Here is a 15,907-nt window from a genome sequence, read left to right on the forward strand (position 1 = left end):
TTTATTTCCTCTTTTAGATAGAGCACTGCTTCATTATCAGATTCATGAAGATGGAAAAAAATGAAACAACAAAATTTTATTTTTAATTAAAACTAGTAAAGACCATTTCTCAGTTTTAATCAAAACTGCCAGTGTTTCTCAAATTTGTGGGTTTAGCTGAGAGGTTGGGAAGGGAGACAGGAAAAATCTGAATTTATTATACACTGGTCTAAGTTTTTAATCAAGTATACACAGGCCTTTCAGAGTGAACTTGATTTTTATTTCACCCCAAACTACTGTAATGGTTGCTGTGACACAAATAGTCTGTGGCTCCATTTCCCCAGCATTTCTTCACTGGTTTGTAACACTGGCAGAATACAGGCAAATCTTTCCCTGAAGAGTACAAAGCTTCAAGAAACCTCTGTCTTGCAGTGTTATATTTTGCACACAGCCTGCAACATAAAGTGAATGGAAAGCATTAAAGAACGTAGCCCTCATCAAACTAAAGCACTGACTCACTGTTACAGCCCGAGCAATATTGCTCAGGAACAAAGAAGGAGACAAGAACAAAAGGTTTAATGATTTCTTCCCATAGCACAGTCCGAGTTTGATCTATTATGACATGGAACAAACGAACAACACACACACCACTGCAACAGGCTCACTGGAGCCCGTGGAGCGGACACCAAAACATGATGTGCTCCAAAGCACTCAACACCAAAGCCCCTTTGCAGGTACATGGGGTCTCACAGAGAGAATGATGAAAGGGTGTCTCACTGGAACAACCAAAGCTCATTGTGTCCACTCTGCTCCCTCCTTTTCCCCCCTGCCCCCTTTCCTGCTTACAAGCCTGCTGTGCTCAGTCGCAGACCGCAAATGAGACAGAAAGCAGCGTCAGAAGTGCTGAGCTGTTCAGGACTACCTTTACTTACCCTCCTTTAAGCTGTTCAAACACTAATAAATTATCCATTTACTTATACTACCCAGATGTTTGCCATCTAGAAAAATAGATTATTATTTGTAGAAGGTTTTGTTCCATCACAACAATCCTGTAAACAATATATTGTGATCGAAACGCCAATACCACACACTAACTTTTGTACACCAGTTTGGGGGGGTGGCAAGGAAGAAAAGGAAAGACAGACACTTCCTGACCACTAGTCAGAAGTTAAGAACTTTCAAAGAGAGCTTATCAAAAACTCAAGTATTCACTGGGGCTCATACTGTTCAGATAATGAGGTTATTTAAAATAACAGCACAAATGGAGAATAAGGATGACAAGTAATCTAAGATTAATTAATTAATTAAATTCTGAGCTTTGGTTCCACATATATATTATACTTTTTTATATATATATCTGCATGCATGTATATGTATAAAATGTGTGTATACTAAACTATAAATATATCATGTATGTGTTTATATATATAAACGAAAGTAAAACTTAAAATAGATTCCATTTATGTATCTATAAATATGACATTCTAACATTTCTTTATATGTTACATTTTTCATAAAAAATGCAACCCTAATTTTAGCAAAGCCTACAAATATAAGGACCCTCAATCTTTGTTGCTTCTTTAATTTTTTACATATGATTTCTTAAGAGTTCTGAGGAACTCTCTTTAAGAGAATTCTAGGGCTTTAATTGAAATGGCACGAGATGCTGAACCTTTAACAACAGTGTCTTTCAACCCCTGTGTCCATTATGCAAAGAAATGCCTATCAAAACCCACAAAGAGCGAAGAGGTTTTCAATATTCTCATTAAAATGTGACTTTCTCTCATAGTCCCAGCTAATTGAATTTCACTTACAGTTGTCATGAAGTTTTGTAGGGTAGACAAAACAGTGATTTGCTGATAAATGATGTATATAGGAAGAGAAATAAATATTTGAGAAGTTCTTAGCCCTCTTTCATCAAACATCAGGGAGAAAGACAAAGAGTATAACTCAAGCAACGAACAGTTCAAGAAGGAGCAGCTTTTACAAGGAAAACTTATATCTGGATGGCTGAGTATCACTGCAAGAAATCCAGTCTACTTAGCAATCTCAGACAAGTTGTCATGGAATTGCACAGCAGAGTTTACTGCATGATGTCGGTAGGAGCCAAACCCCTCACACACCCTACACTTAAATGATTTGATTTGGGTCTTTTATAATGCCACCTGCAAAACTGGAGAGAAGAAAGAAGAGTTTACCCATTATAAATATCTCCAATAGAGGCAAGGGGAATAAAGGGGATTACTAAAGGTAAGGAGCTGTTAATTAGAGATGGTGTAAAACCGAACTTATGAAAAGAGCTGTGAAGAGGACTGAATGGGCTTCTTTCATTTGTTTTGGGGTGTTTTGTTTTAAATCGTATTAGTTTAGCAGGGTGAGAATAGCCCGTGTCAAAAGTTTGAGCTCAGAGAAATACAGCGGCTTTCCATGGATTTCCACGGATTGACAACTCGGTTAGGTGAGACCAACACGCTGTCTCTATTAAAATGAAAAAGAGAAAAGTAGCAGTAAAGAGTGACAGACATAAAGTGCCCCAATATTTAGCTATATTGTCTTGTTATTTAAGGTATTATATCACCAATGACTCTCCTATTTATTAAACTCTTCTCACTAGAAGGTCTTTGATCACAAGAATATGGAGCCATGATTCAGACACAAGTGACAGTGGGCTGAGGGGTCAGAAGATCCCAGATTATAGCAGCCTTGTAAATTATTGAACATTATTCACATGAGAAACCTGAACTCAGGTTTCCTCTCATTTTTTCCCCATACCTTGCACTTGTGTAGAAAATAGCGTATCTGGTCTTCCCAGCTACAGCAAACTTGGCTGTATACATCAAGCACAGTTCAGCAGGGTTTCACCACACTTTGACTGTACCTTTCTTGATACAGAAATATAAAACCAGCTTGTGCGTGTGTGTTCAATACAGCCCCCAGCTGGTATGTTCTCCCTTTACCTGACATTCAGTTGGAAGGTATTGTGGTTCTGGAGACAGCACAGATGGGAATATTTCACAGGATCTTTCCCTACTAAACATCTGCTCAGCTCCTTCCAATTGCCCTACCCTCTTGTACCAGCTTAGGCAAATCCATTCTCTCTTCGGAATTTACACCCTTCAAATATTTGTACACATGGTTATGATCCTGTAAGGGGCAAGATGGTCATACTGCTCTCACAAAGGCTCGTCTGAGTGAAGGAGCACAGCACTCTGGCTGCCATTCTTGCACAGAGCAGTCTGGGGCTTGCACTGATTGGCTGAACAGCACCATATCACACAAATCTGATTTGTGCTTTGAAGTAATACTAAAACACAGGCCACAAATGTGAGGGGCCTTCAGTTAACAGCAGAGAGCAGGGCTGAGCTCACGCATTTAAACACTTGAAATGAGAAAATGAACACACTTGCAGTCTGGGTTATTTCCAGACCCAGCCATATGCACTATCGATCCAGAGGAGAGTTCTTAACATGCCTGTGCCTTGGTTTCATTCCTACACAGTCAGGAGAGCCACCTTTCTCTCTTACTGCAGCTCATGGCAAAGACAGCTCCATAAGCACTCCAGAACACAGTTCTCTGTAGGAGCACCGAAGCCAAGCTGTCCTGTGGCTGCAAGCAGTATCAGAGCCTCACAGTCAAGGCAGCTGGAGTAGGACTGGAGTAGGTCCTGAGGTACCTCTGGGTTTCAGCTACTCTGGCCAGGCACTCATTGGCACAACAGAATTCTCCTCTTTCCCACTCCAGTGATGCAAGCCTGACAGGGCTGAGCTGCCTGATCTCTGCTTACTAAGCCACAATCCCCACAGAGCAACACTCACCTCCGTGTCCAGCTATTGCAACTCCACACGGCAAGGCAAGATACTGAAAACCTTTTTCCTTTCTTGTTCTTGTATTACACTTTCCGCACTGACCACTGCCAACCTCTCCTTCCAGCCTTCCACTTCGACCACCCACACAGAGCTCTTTGCAAGCACAAGTCTTCCCCCCCTCTCCAGTCTACAGACAGCATTAGAACAAACTGAGTACAAGAAGAGAAGGCCTCTGAGGCATAAATGCAAGGCACTGCCTCTTGCAATGGCTCTGCTCAAAGGAATGCATTGCTTAAGAACCAGAGCTTGACATTCTCTACAGTGACAGGGATGGGAAGGATCTCTCACTCTGTGTTAACTTCCCTCCGCTGTTTTCCTGCTCCTCCTGCCCTTCAACGTGACATCTGAGCACCATTTCACTCATCTGTACACCTTTTTCTTTGCTATGGCCACACACAGCAATTAACCCAAGCAACCATCCTGTCTGTGCCTGGCTAAAGCTGTCCCCAGAGAGCAGTCAGGCACTCCACGGTGCTCTGCCAACACACCAAGCTCAAGTACCTGAGAAGGCAAACTCCATTTCAATGACCCATTCAGATCTGCTGACTTCTGCAGACAATGCACAGCAGTTCCATGTACACACTCACAACAGCTAACAAGGAGCTGATCAAAAGAAAAAGTGTATATCCACAGGAAATCACACTATTTTCTTTTTCACATGGATTCTAAGAAAGTAGATACTAAAAGCATCAAACTAACACTGTTCTTCTTCCACCCCACACTGAGGAGGGAATCAGCTTTCACAGCGGGTCCCAAAGCCACAGGACTGCATACAAGGTACACCAGGATTGCAGCTACTTGCATACTACCTTGGTCCCAGCACTCAGCACTGAGCATGCTATGTACCTCCTACCAGTTCCCTTCTCTTGCATAGCCCTGTTAGAATACCTTACTCACAAAAAAAAAAATAAATAAAAAAAAAATTCATCAGGGCATGTAAATTTTTATTAAACTACATATAGAACAGGTGTCCCTTTAAAGCATGACTCTTTTCCTATTTAAAGGGCACATGTAGCAAGTTCCCTACTGTCAGGTGTAGACTCGAGTGATGAAAGAAAAATACATAAATGTTTATTAAACCTTTGTTGCCATTTACACCACCAACTTTCACACCCCAGTGCCAAGCTGTTAACAAATTCCCATGCTGTTCCAGAAGACATTTCACAGCTCCTGTCAGAAAAGGGAAGTTTCATGAGGGCAGCACTTGCTGGAAAAGTCTCTGCTCCCACCACCATCAACAAAAAAATCACAACCAGCTGTTTGTGGAATGAATGTGTCCTGCCCAGACTATGTGGGAATAAACAGCTTCTTCCAGGGAAGCATAGGGCCACCCTCATGTATACCTCCCGATACATTTTTGTCTCAACACCGTTTGTGCTACGAATTATCAATATACCTAGCAACTAGGTAATTTTTTACTATGGAACGAAAATGATCCATAATAAGCCAAGTGACCACAAGCCAGTACATGAGGCGCAGGCCAGGTGACCACTGCATGTGCGTGTTACAGCTCTAATGTTCAGACACTGCATCACCTCCTTGGGGAGCTCTGCAGCTCCAGGCTGCAGTTCAGGCCAGCAGCCCCACAGCAGGGCCCCTCTGGGCACACAGCCCCCTCAGGGAGGCACATACCATCTACCACTCTGTGCCATGTTCCCTTTCTGCCAGCCAGGCTGTGCTGTGCTGCTGTACAGCTGGGAAGCTCGAGGCAGGGCTCTAAACACAACCAACTCGAGCCTCAGCACTCTGCAAGGCTGTCATGGGGAACCACAGCAAAGGTGGTGTCAAATCCTACAGCAATTCTCTCTGCTGCCACAGCTCTTCTTTCCCACCCAACTAGCTCTTCTGTCATCCACAGAAGACCCCGTTCTAAAAAGAACAGGAAAAGCCAAGATGCTTCTCACCAGATGAAATTGCCTTTCCCCTCAGCATCATACAAAAAAAAGATGGGACTGAAATGAAACACTTTCCTAGTCCAAAAGGTGACAATTGTTACATGCTAAGTTACAGCTTAGACAGCTTTTACAACACTAAAGCTTTGACAAACCTGATTACTTTGTCCCTGGAGGACATGGGGACACCTATTCATGTCACTGCTTTGCAGAGCATGATGCTCAGAGCATTTTGAAAAATTCACCTGAGGACCTTCAACTTCTCATGCAGATCCTGTAATTCAGCTGATCATAAAAAAGAACTAAGCGACCATTTATTAATATGTTTTGCTAATGGAAATCAATTCCAAGCACTAGAACAGAAGCAGACTTGTCCTACAACCATAATGAATAAAGTAAATAGCTTTATTTTTCCCACCTTTTTAATATCAGAAAGTTGTGTTCCCAAATAAATCCTTTTAATAGCAATTTAGTAGAATGCTTCTGTCAACCAAAGAGCCCTATATTCTATAAATTTTCACATTAAACACAACAATCTCAGAAATCTATTGGTTGTCTCTGCCTGTACCTCACCCCTCAGCTTACAGACAGCTAGCACAGAGGCAAGATACTACAGAACATGCTGCATACTTCATCTTCATATCTCAAGATCTGCATGGTTTGCAGTATTTGTTCAAGATGTCTAAAAGACATTGGTGGACTGGCCCTTCAGTGCGAAGGTAAATAACCTAACCAAGAGATTTGTTAGCTGATGGATCTTTTAAGGTATTTTCTGTTATTCTAAATATTATACCATGTGATGTTGCCTAGAGGAATGCAATTGCTGCCTTAAGGATGAAAATGCCTTTTCTTTTAGACTAATTGCAATAACTAGAGATTCAACTTCTCTTTTCTAGTGGGGTTATTCGAGCAGCACATCAAGTGACAGATCAGTATCTGAACCTGCTCCTAGTTAAAGCTCAAGAACGCAGTGGCCATTTCCTCCCTGCACAGTGACTAATTTCCTTCATGAGTCAATCTGTCTCCTCCTCTCTATTCTCACAACAGAGCGATGCCACGAAAGCAAGGCTCCCCCAAGTGAGATGCTCAGCCAGTGTGGGTCACTGCACTGGATGACATGCCCCCTTGGAGCAGGTTTTCTGCAAAGCCCATTCCCCTTCGCCAGTGCCAAGAATCAAATCTTGGCCACCTAATGCAGCATGTTCCACATGTTAGCTCGCAACATGTTGAGCAACTGTGTTAAGTGAGATGGATAGTGCTGTCAAACAGAAAGCTGGCTCACCAGGATGGAAACAGTGGGATATGCTGACCTTTTACATTCAGGAAAAAAGAGTCCCCAAGATGACACAAAGCATTTCGTATTAAAAACCAAAACAGCTACCTTCTTGCAGGGCTTTTACTACCATATTGTGTAAATAAACACACGTACATAAGCTCTGTCTGTATGAAGAACCTGAGCCTCTCTCACAGAGCAGAGTCTGACAGAGGAAATGAATCATTATCACTCTGCTTGGAAAGAAGTTTGCACAAGGAGCCCATGGAATTAACCACTGCCTAAAACTCCTGGATTCAACACCACCATTGCTCCTTCTGTTCCCACGTTCAAATACCTACCTATACAAAACAACTCAAAGCAACAGACAAAACTCAAATCCCCGGGTAAATTGCTATTAAACTACTCAAAATGTGCACAGGTTTTATCGGTGATAAGGAAACAAGCTAACAGGCTTTTCATCCAAAAGAATAAGCACCGAAATAAGCTTTTTAGTATAAAAAAGCTCTTGAAATTTGAAGTTCATTCTGGAAAGACTTTTCCCAACCCACCACGTCCTGCCCATCTCCCTCAAGATTACGATTTTAGGTTTCGGGTTTTTTGAGCCTATATTATGGGTAGAGAGAGGAAAGCTTTGTTTATTTTAAGATTTTGCTGCTAACAGAGAATCATCTCTGAGTGGGGGGGACTATTACAAAGGGTTTTGCAGCAATATAGTAGGTAGGTGAAAACAGAAATCAGCCTGCACATTTACTCCTACAAGTATTTGCCAAAAAGATAGCATGCATATATATGTAACCATTCCCTACAATGCATAATTTGAAAAATTAAGGACTACAATATGCTGTTCAAAACTGCCCCGATACAGAGGAATACTGGATACCATCTAGCTGTACACCCAAAGGTTCTATCTTTTGTGCTGACTTCCTCAAAGCAGCAACCTGCCTTGTGGTACAGAACGAGTGTGTCATGAATATCCTGACTGATCATTATCACCAGATTTCACACTTCAGCAAGATCTAGCTAATGCTTTCTAGGCAGGCTAAAAATGTAGGGCTTGCTGTACACCTAGTTTAGGATTAAGCAATTAACACAACTGATATAAACACTTCCAAGACTTGCTACCAATTTTCTTACTTTTTCCTTACATCAAATAACCTCAGGTGCTGTCTTCTGCAGTGCAGAGAAGTGGGAAAAAACTATTGAATACCTTGTGCCTGAGCTGCAGAACTGTGGGAATACCCCAGAGCCAGGAGCGCTGTCTCCACCAGCTGGCTAAAGAGCACATCTTTGCGAACCAGAACGAACTCAGCATGCTCTTCTCGATTATCGTATTCAAGAGAGGCGTCTGACTGCTCCACCACACAAAAGACTGGAATCATCAAACCTACATGGGAAAAAACACCAAAAAAAAATAAACCAACAAAACATCAATAAGAGGAACAAGAACTGTGTCATACATGTCTGATTAAATTTGTAAATTAACACACCTAGAAGACTCATCATAAATGGAAATCTGCCTTTCTTCCTTGTGAGGTAACTTTTCTTTCCAAGGAAAATACTTAAGTCTCATCACTTTACTCATTTAAAAACCACATTAAAAGCTCTAGAGAATACAGTTCAGGAACAGAATCATAGCCAGCATAAAGATTAACAAGATTTCCTAATAAGACTTTTTCAATATTGCAGAAGTTTTCTACAGTTCCATGAACACCCCCATTTCTTTCAGGTCATTTCCACGCATTCAGCCACATGAAAACCTGACACACAAATGCCATTTCTGCTTCTCTCTACACAGTGAACTTATGGAGAAATCACCAGAGGCGGGTCCCCTTGGGAGACTCTGGGATATTTGTGCATTTTCAGACCATGGCCAGTCTTCTCACTGTACAAGGAAAATACTCTTGCACTGATTTTGTTGAAAATTATAATCCTGTGTTGGCAGCTGATGGTCACTCAGACCCAGAGAGACCCATGGCTATCTTTTCACTGCTTCCATGAAGAGTGTGAGAACAAACCTTTTGGAAAAAAGATCAAGGATGAGGAGGAACCACAGAAGTGGAAAACTCAGGAGGTGGTCTGGATTCAATTTTGTTTTGTTTTATTGTAAATCTGCTTCTGTGGTTACAGGATCAATTTATCTATGGCATTAGATAAATTGTGAGGCATGAACTTTAAGGGATTCAATACTACAGGCAGTAGAGAAACATGCCGATTTGCAGGAAACTGCCCTAAAGCAAATTCCCAGAAGGAAGATGGAACAGACGAAAAGCCTACAGAACTGCACGGCCATTTCCACCACCTGCTACAGGCCAGTTTACCTCCAGTCACAGACATTTTTTAACTGGTTACATATAACTTGTTAGTCTCTAGGTAAACTAGAAATTATTGGTGCAGAGAATAATCTCAGCCTAAAGCAGTTTTCCAAATGGGCCATCTAAGGCTCACAATGTTACCAGCAAGTTCACCTCTTAATCTTGTTCTTCAGAATGAAATATAACCATTTCCAGCAGACAATAACTACAAAAAAATCTGAGTATATTTATGAATTTCTGACACAAATCACTGTATTTCTGGACAAGACACTTCTTTAAAGGAAAAAGAAGAGAAAGCCACATTTCAATTTTCCTTCACGAAGTCTACTAAGTATTTTTGAGCTACTGTCAGTAGCTTCAAAACCTAGTATCTACAAACCAATAGTTATATATCCCTTCAGAGGAGTCACCCTGCCCTGAAATAAATACAGTCATATCAGCCTCTGCTATGGAACTTAAATACTCCTTGACTTGAATTTGGAGAGATTTGATCTACTTTAAAACATATTTTAGATACAAAACTCTCAGTTAGTGATTTATCTAGCACAGAGTGGCTTTCAATTTGACATTTTAACTGCAGGAGCTACACACTACAAATATCCACTTGATGTGTTTCAGTTCTTTGTTTCAAAATACATCTCGAAGTAACACGAAAGAAGGTTACAGCATCACATTGATACTGCTCCCTCTTCACTGCTTGATTCTGGGTTAAACTGATGCATTTTTCAAGTTTAAGCAGCCAAATTCTAACACATAGTGCTAAAAAAAACCTCAGTGAAAAAAAAAATCTCTAGGTGCTTTCCTGAAGAGATAGCACATGGGTGATCATGTTCCTCTGAAATCAGTGACAAAATTTCTTTTCCTATCAGAGGTTAAAACTTGAATTCTATTTGTCCATACATCATTTAACTAACATTTTCATTTAAAATGAAAATAAGTGTCTTTAAGTGACAAACTTCCAGTCCTGTCGAACATACAGGCTGTCACAGCACTTTTGATGGGGCTATTAATGTCTTAGCAAAAGATTAAGATAATTGGCCAAATGCTGAGGCTGTAATATCAGTTGTGTAAATTACATTTTGGCAAGACGGAAAAAGTGGTGAAGCAAACTGATGAGAGGGATGTCACACAGTCTTTTATGCTGGATACTTTCCTTGTCATACAAGTGTCTCTCCTTTTCAGCACAGAAGTTGCACCTATTCTCTGCACTCATCCTTTACTGTCTGAGTACAAACAGGATCTCAAATGCTAGAACGGATGTCATTCATCATATCCCTTTATGGACAGCACGAAGGACTCCACATGACTCCTGCACACAATGACTTTCCTGCCACTCATGTTTGCAGGAACCCTGCTAAAGAAACAGCTTTTGAAAAAATATCTCTGAACTCAGTGACCCAGAGTAACTGATGATAAGCTGCTATTAGTACCTTAAAAACAGAGAGCAAAGGGCAGGTTACCACATCTGTCATTACTGACCTATTCTCATGCCTCTCACTATAGCACTTGGAATCTTAATACTGATTTTAAAAGTAAAATAAAAAGCAACAGTAATCAAACTTATTTCCAAGCCAATCTCACTCCAAGGAAGTTTGAACTGCTTTGCTCTCTATTTCACATTAGAGATTAAACTGTCATATCTCCAACAAACTTACCACCTCTCTGTTTCCTAATGTTATCTGAAAGTAAATATACTTTCAGTATGTTGGAATCAAAAGGAAAAACATCTGCAGACGCCAACATGCTCTTTACATGCTGATATACATGATCGCTTGCTCCTACATGCATATATTACACCTCCAGCTCACTACAGGGCCCTTAGAGAAGAGCAGTACAAGTTAGTCACTACTCACTGTCATTCCAGTTGAAGAACTTGGAGCAGTACTCAGAGAGCTGGAGACCAAGCATCCATAATAGTCTCACATGCGGTGCTACTGCAGTGCAAGCCAGCCTTACTCATAAATCCTGGAACTCCTCAGCTCTTTCCCTAACGAGCCATCAGCCAGAAAAATCCCTGTCATCCTCCCTCGCCCGTGCACACACACACGGAGCGGGCTGAGGTCCCCCGGCACTGAACTCACATGCACTCCTCTCTCCCAGCTTTAGAGAGGCTGCAGGGAGTGATGCTGCACAGCTCATGGTACCTGACACACGGCACTGCTTTTCACACATACTGAAAACGAGAAGTAATCCGAGAGCTAAAAAGGAAAGGGTTTGTTTCCTTCAAGGACAAACACAATGCTGGTATGCACACAAAACATCAACAGCAATCGCAAATCACACTAAAGGCCTTTTCTCCTTGATTTTGGTTAACATAACTGACTCATGAACAGCTCTTTCACGCTTCCTGCAGAGCTTTGACCCCATATAGATGGGCGTCTGCATAAAACATCAGGAGAGCATAAACCAAGATCTACAGAAAGGCTTTTATAAGGACATCCATACACAGCAAGAATCCCATCTAACCCACGAAAGACAGCAGTGCAAAACTGTTCCCATCATTACTCAGAAGAAGAGAATGGTTAGCAGCAACCAGTACCTCAATATTACACATTTAAAGCGTATCAGAGAGGAGATTTAAGCTCTGCTGTTGCTTTCACTAAAAAGCTGCAATGTACAGACACTCTTTGTAAACACACTTGCGCTTTTTGCCAAGACACTTCTAAGGGGCAGAGAAATTAAAAAGAAATTAAATACATATCAAAGAGACCAAATGCACATTTTCTCCACCTTGCCCATTTAAAGCTATAGTTTTATTTCACAGGGAAGAATCAACTCTTTAAAAATGAAGGAAAGAGAAATAGATATTTCATTAGAGAAGTAAAAACCCAAGATACTCTGCTGCACAAAGCATTCATTTCTACAAAAAAAGACTTAGATACAGTTAAAAGCATTGTCAATCTGCAATCATACAGCTCCCTGGAAAACGTTTTCAGTTGTTAGACTTCCAAGTAAAAGCTGCAGATTTCTAATGACAAACTAGAAGGAAGAGAAAAAAGCAGTTATTAAAAAGTCTTGCACTGTTTCTTTTGTTCATTTGCAAATAATACTTTGTCTAGCCCATGCTTTTTTAAGAAATAGATGTGATACTACTGGCACTTGACTTCTATGCATGGTCTGCTTGCACAGAAGCATCACAGGCAGAGCAGAAAACTGAGAGCTCTTACAGCCACCCACCTCTCCTGCCATTAAATAGGGAGCAGTGTTCATGTGTCCTAATAAGTATAAAATTAAGATCAACTAGAAAGAAAAAGCACCAATAAAATTCATGTCTTTTTAGATCAAAGTCTCTTTCCATCAGGTCATGCTTTGAGTCCCATCAAGGTGTTATTTAATTTTATCTAATTTGAACAATTTCCAAACATCAGGTTGATTAATTTCAACAGGATGGTGCTACAGATTTACTGTACAGGGGTTTTCTAGCAGGGAATTAATAAAGAAGCCAGTTCTTTGCCCTGAGTAACATGAGGTTTTAAGACTTCCCAGATTTCTAGTGGGAATACTTCACAGCACAAGCATGTTTTCTTCTGGGAGTGAAAGCCACCAAAATTATTAAAAACTGAGATCAAATGGTGGTGTCAAACCCAAAGGAAATCATTCTACAGTGGAGAGATTTTTATCAAGTGAAGAAAGTGGAAAATAAAGTTGTTGTTGTTGCTGTTATGCTTTGGGTTTTTAGGTTTTGTTTGTCGGCTATTTTTTTGTTTTGTTTCATTTTAAACAGAACACAGACACACATGCAGAGTAATCTTCCTCAAAGACAAAGCAAATTTCTACAGTTTGGAGTTAAGAAACCAGGACATCTACTTGAAAATTCATAAACTACTGAAAATTCTTCATTACTTTATGTAGAAAACATTTTCCTAGCAGAGACTGCAACGTGGGCTGCTCTCTAAGCTGGCCTTTCCACCACAGAGGGAGGGGGGAGGAAAAAAAAAAAAAAAGAAAACTAGGCAATAGCAAGAGCAAAATCCACAAATGCTTATTTCCATGCACACCTAAAAACCACTGAAGTAAAAGCAACTTTGGCTGGACTTCTAGGATGAGAACCTTACTCTACAACAGAAACCAAGAAGTCCAATTAGCAGAGCATGGATTGTCTTGAGGAAATTATCTAGATAAAGATTCCGTATATTTAACAATAAAGCATGCTTCCACAACTGGCAGTAACCACAGGAAGTAATCAAACTACAAACATTTCCTAAACCTAATCTGCTTCTGTTTTTTCTTTAGAAAAAAGAGAGACCTCTCTTCAGAGAGAGACCTTTATCCAGGAAAAGCAGTCAAGGGAAAGCAGTCTATTTATTTCTCTCTGCACTGCAGTAGAGCTGACCTTACATATACAGTTTTGTTATTTTAACTGTCTTTCCCTTTCTTCTAAACAAATTTGAAAAATGAACCTAAACTGAGAAAAAAATGAACCTAAACTGAGAAAAATGCTTTAAAAGGCAGAAATCGGCACAGGAGAGGTTTGCTAGTTCTCCTTTTCAGATCCTGCAGCTCTAATTGAAAAGGCAGAAGCCAATTCAGTTTGATAGCTTTCAGTTACACAGAAACACCTGAATTTCTGCAGCAAAGATGCCATCCTGCATCCTAAAGTGTAACACAAATTCATAATTTCATTTCTGAAAAACTTAACCCCACCACTAAGTTAATTTTTAAAAAAGGAAAGAAAAGAGAAAGGGAAGCTTTAAAGCCCCAGTGTGCCACTTCAAAATAGCATAAAGTGCAAATACTGACGTGATCAGAAATTAAAACCTTGTTCACATGCTAATAATCAAGAGATTTCTAATAAAGACTTGACTAGCTAAACAAACATAGAACCAGAAAATCATTTCAGTTGGAAAAAAACTTTAAGATCACATGTAACAATAGAAGAAAAATTCATAACTAGAAAAATCAACTGCACTCCAAAATGTGGGGTATTTTGTCCAGTTGGCTGGGGCTTTTTCAAGAGGAAAGACATCAAATAATATTTGGGAAAAAAAAAAAAGTGGATTTTTTTGATCTCAGCACCACTTTTGTTTAAATCACAGCGTAGCTGTAGCTGATGGTGATGTGAGATCTCCAGAAAATCCCGGAGGGTCCAGCTGAGGGCTGTAAGATGCAGGAGATACAATCACAGGCTTAACAAGTACAATCACACCATTTCCACAAGGCCACACACACGACTGTTCACACTCAAGAAGGATCTGGCTTGAAGCAGACCCCAGGTTCAGCCCGTGCCGGTGCAATTCCATGATAAGGTGGAAGAGACTGAGTTCCCTCACTTCAGCAAGCATTAGGCATGTCCATTAAGGCTCATTTTCAAGTTACACCATAAATTATGAATACAATTAAATCGGACAGAATATAAGCTGTTGGCACTTAACTTATTTACAATAAATGCTTGGTTTGGGTAAATGGACTGTGTTTCAGCCTTTTACTTATCAAGCACCAGCTTACAACAGTCTCATTATGAAGCTGAGGATTCTTTCACTGTAAATCTTTTTTAATGGGGACTGAAGGAATGACTTTGCAGTTGTTTGTCACTAACCACTTGGAACCACGTGAAGAAAGCTGTGTGCACATACTGACAGACAGCCAGCGGGAAATCACTATGTCAAATACAAGAGACGCTACCAAGATCTTTGCAACTGTGCAGTCCTATGTGGCATCAAGCACCTCATTACAGCAAAAGGTTTTGTTTAAGAACAAGGACTCTACTTTCTGCTAATCCTCTGATCTCCAGTGTGTTCTCAACAAAATGCAAAATATATGATTTTGCATATAAGCAGTAATATGATGCTGTTAAACTCCTACTCTTCATGGGTTTATAAGCCCGCTGCAAATAATTTGTTCCAGGATGCAATTTGGTAAAGAAGAGCTCAGTCCACAGATGATTTTAATACAGTGTTTGCCAAAGAAACAAAATCATGTTAAATAACATTATATTGTAGAATTTGTCTTCTTAGGAGGGCCAGAGGAAGTAAAACTAAGGACAATATCTTTCTACTCCTCCTCGGCTATTTTTTCTGGCTTTACATATTCAATAAATCTGTAGGCAGGAAATGCATTTCTACATTTTATATTTTAGCCAATGGCGAATGCAAACCACAAGGTATTATTTACATCTTTCTTCAGCTTCCAGTCCCTTCTGTGGCTTCAGTCTCCCAGCCATCACAGCTATCCCAGATCTCAGGAAGTCTTATAAATAAGTCACTACCATCTCTGCAGATGTCCTCTGCTTCTGACAGCTTAACTACCCAAAGAATCCATCTAGCTGAAATAACAGCCTTTCTGTTTAACACAAAATATTTCAGGCCACTATCCCACCACAGAAACATATTATGAAACTCATAACTTGATTTGATAATGCTTGAATTTCTAAAAAAATGGTACAAAAGAAAAGCCATATTTAGAGCATGTGCTGTGACAAACAAGAAACGAGAAATAGAAGAACACCAAGCATTTACCTCTGGCACAGCCTCTCCTGTGGCGCGTCTGGGACAAAAGTGTTACTCACAGGAGATGAGGCCTTTTCTTAGTCAAAGCAAATCAGCTCTTTCTGGTAACAAATCCCCTTTGCTAAACCAGTTGCAC

General features: G+C 40.3%; 1 protein-coding gene across 4 annotated transcripts in view; it reads right to left on the minus strand.

The window, feature by feature from the left end:
• Window positions 1-15,907, minus strand: part of SATB2 (SATB homeobox 2) — a 130,972-nt gene that overhangs the window by 100,691 nt on the left and 14,374 nt on the right. For all 4 annotated transcript variants that reach the window (XM_083864629.1, XM_083864630.1, XM_083864627.1 and 1 more), the window contains one exon: window positions 8,221-8,397. In XM_083864629.1, coding sequence (XP_083720755.1) covers window positions 8,221-8,397 — 177 coding nt within the window. The remainder of the gene's footprint in view (window positions 1-8,220; window positions 8,398-15,907) is intronic.

The sequence above is a fragment of the Zosterops lateralis genome (assembly GCF_965231275.1).
Source record: "Zosterops lateralis genome assembly, chromosome: 7".
NCBI lineage: Eukaryota > Metazoa > Chordata > Aves > Passeriformes > Zosteropidae > Zosterops > Zosterops lateralis.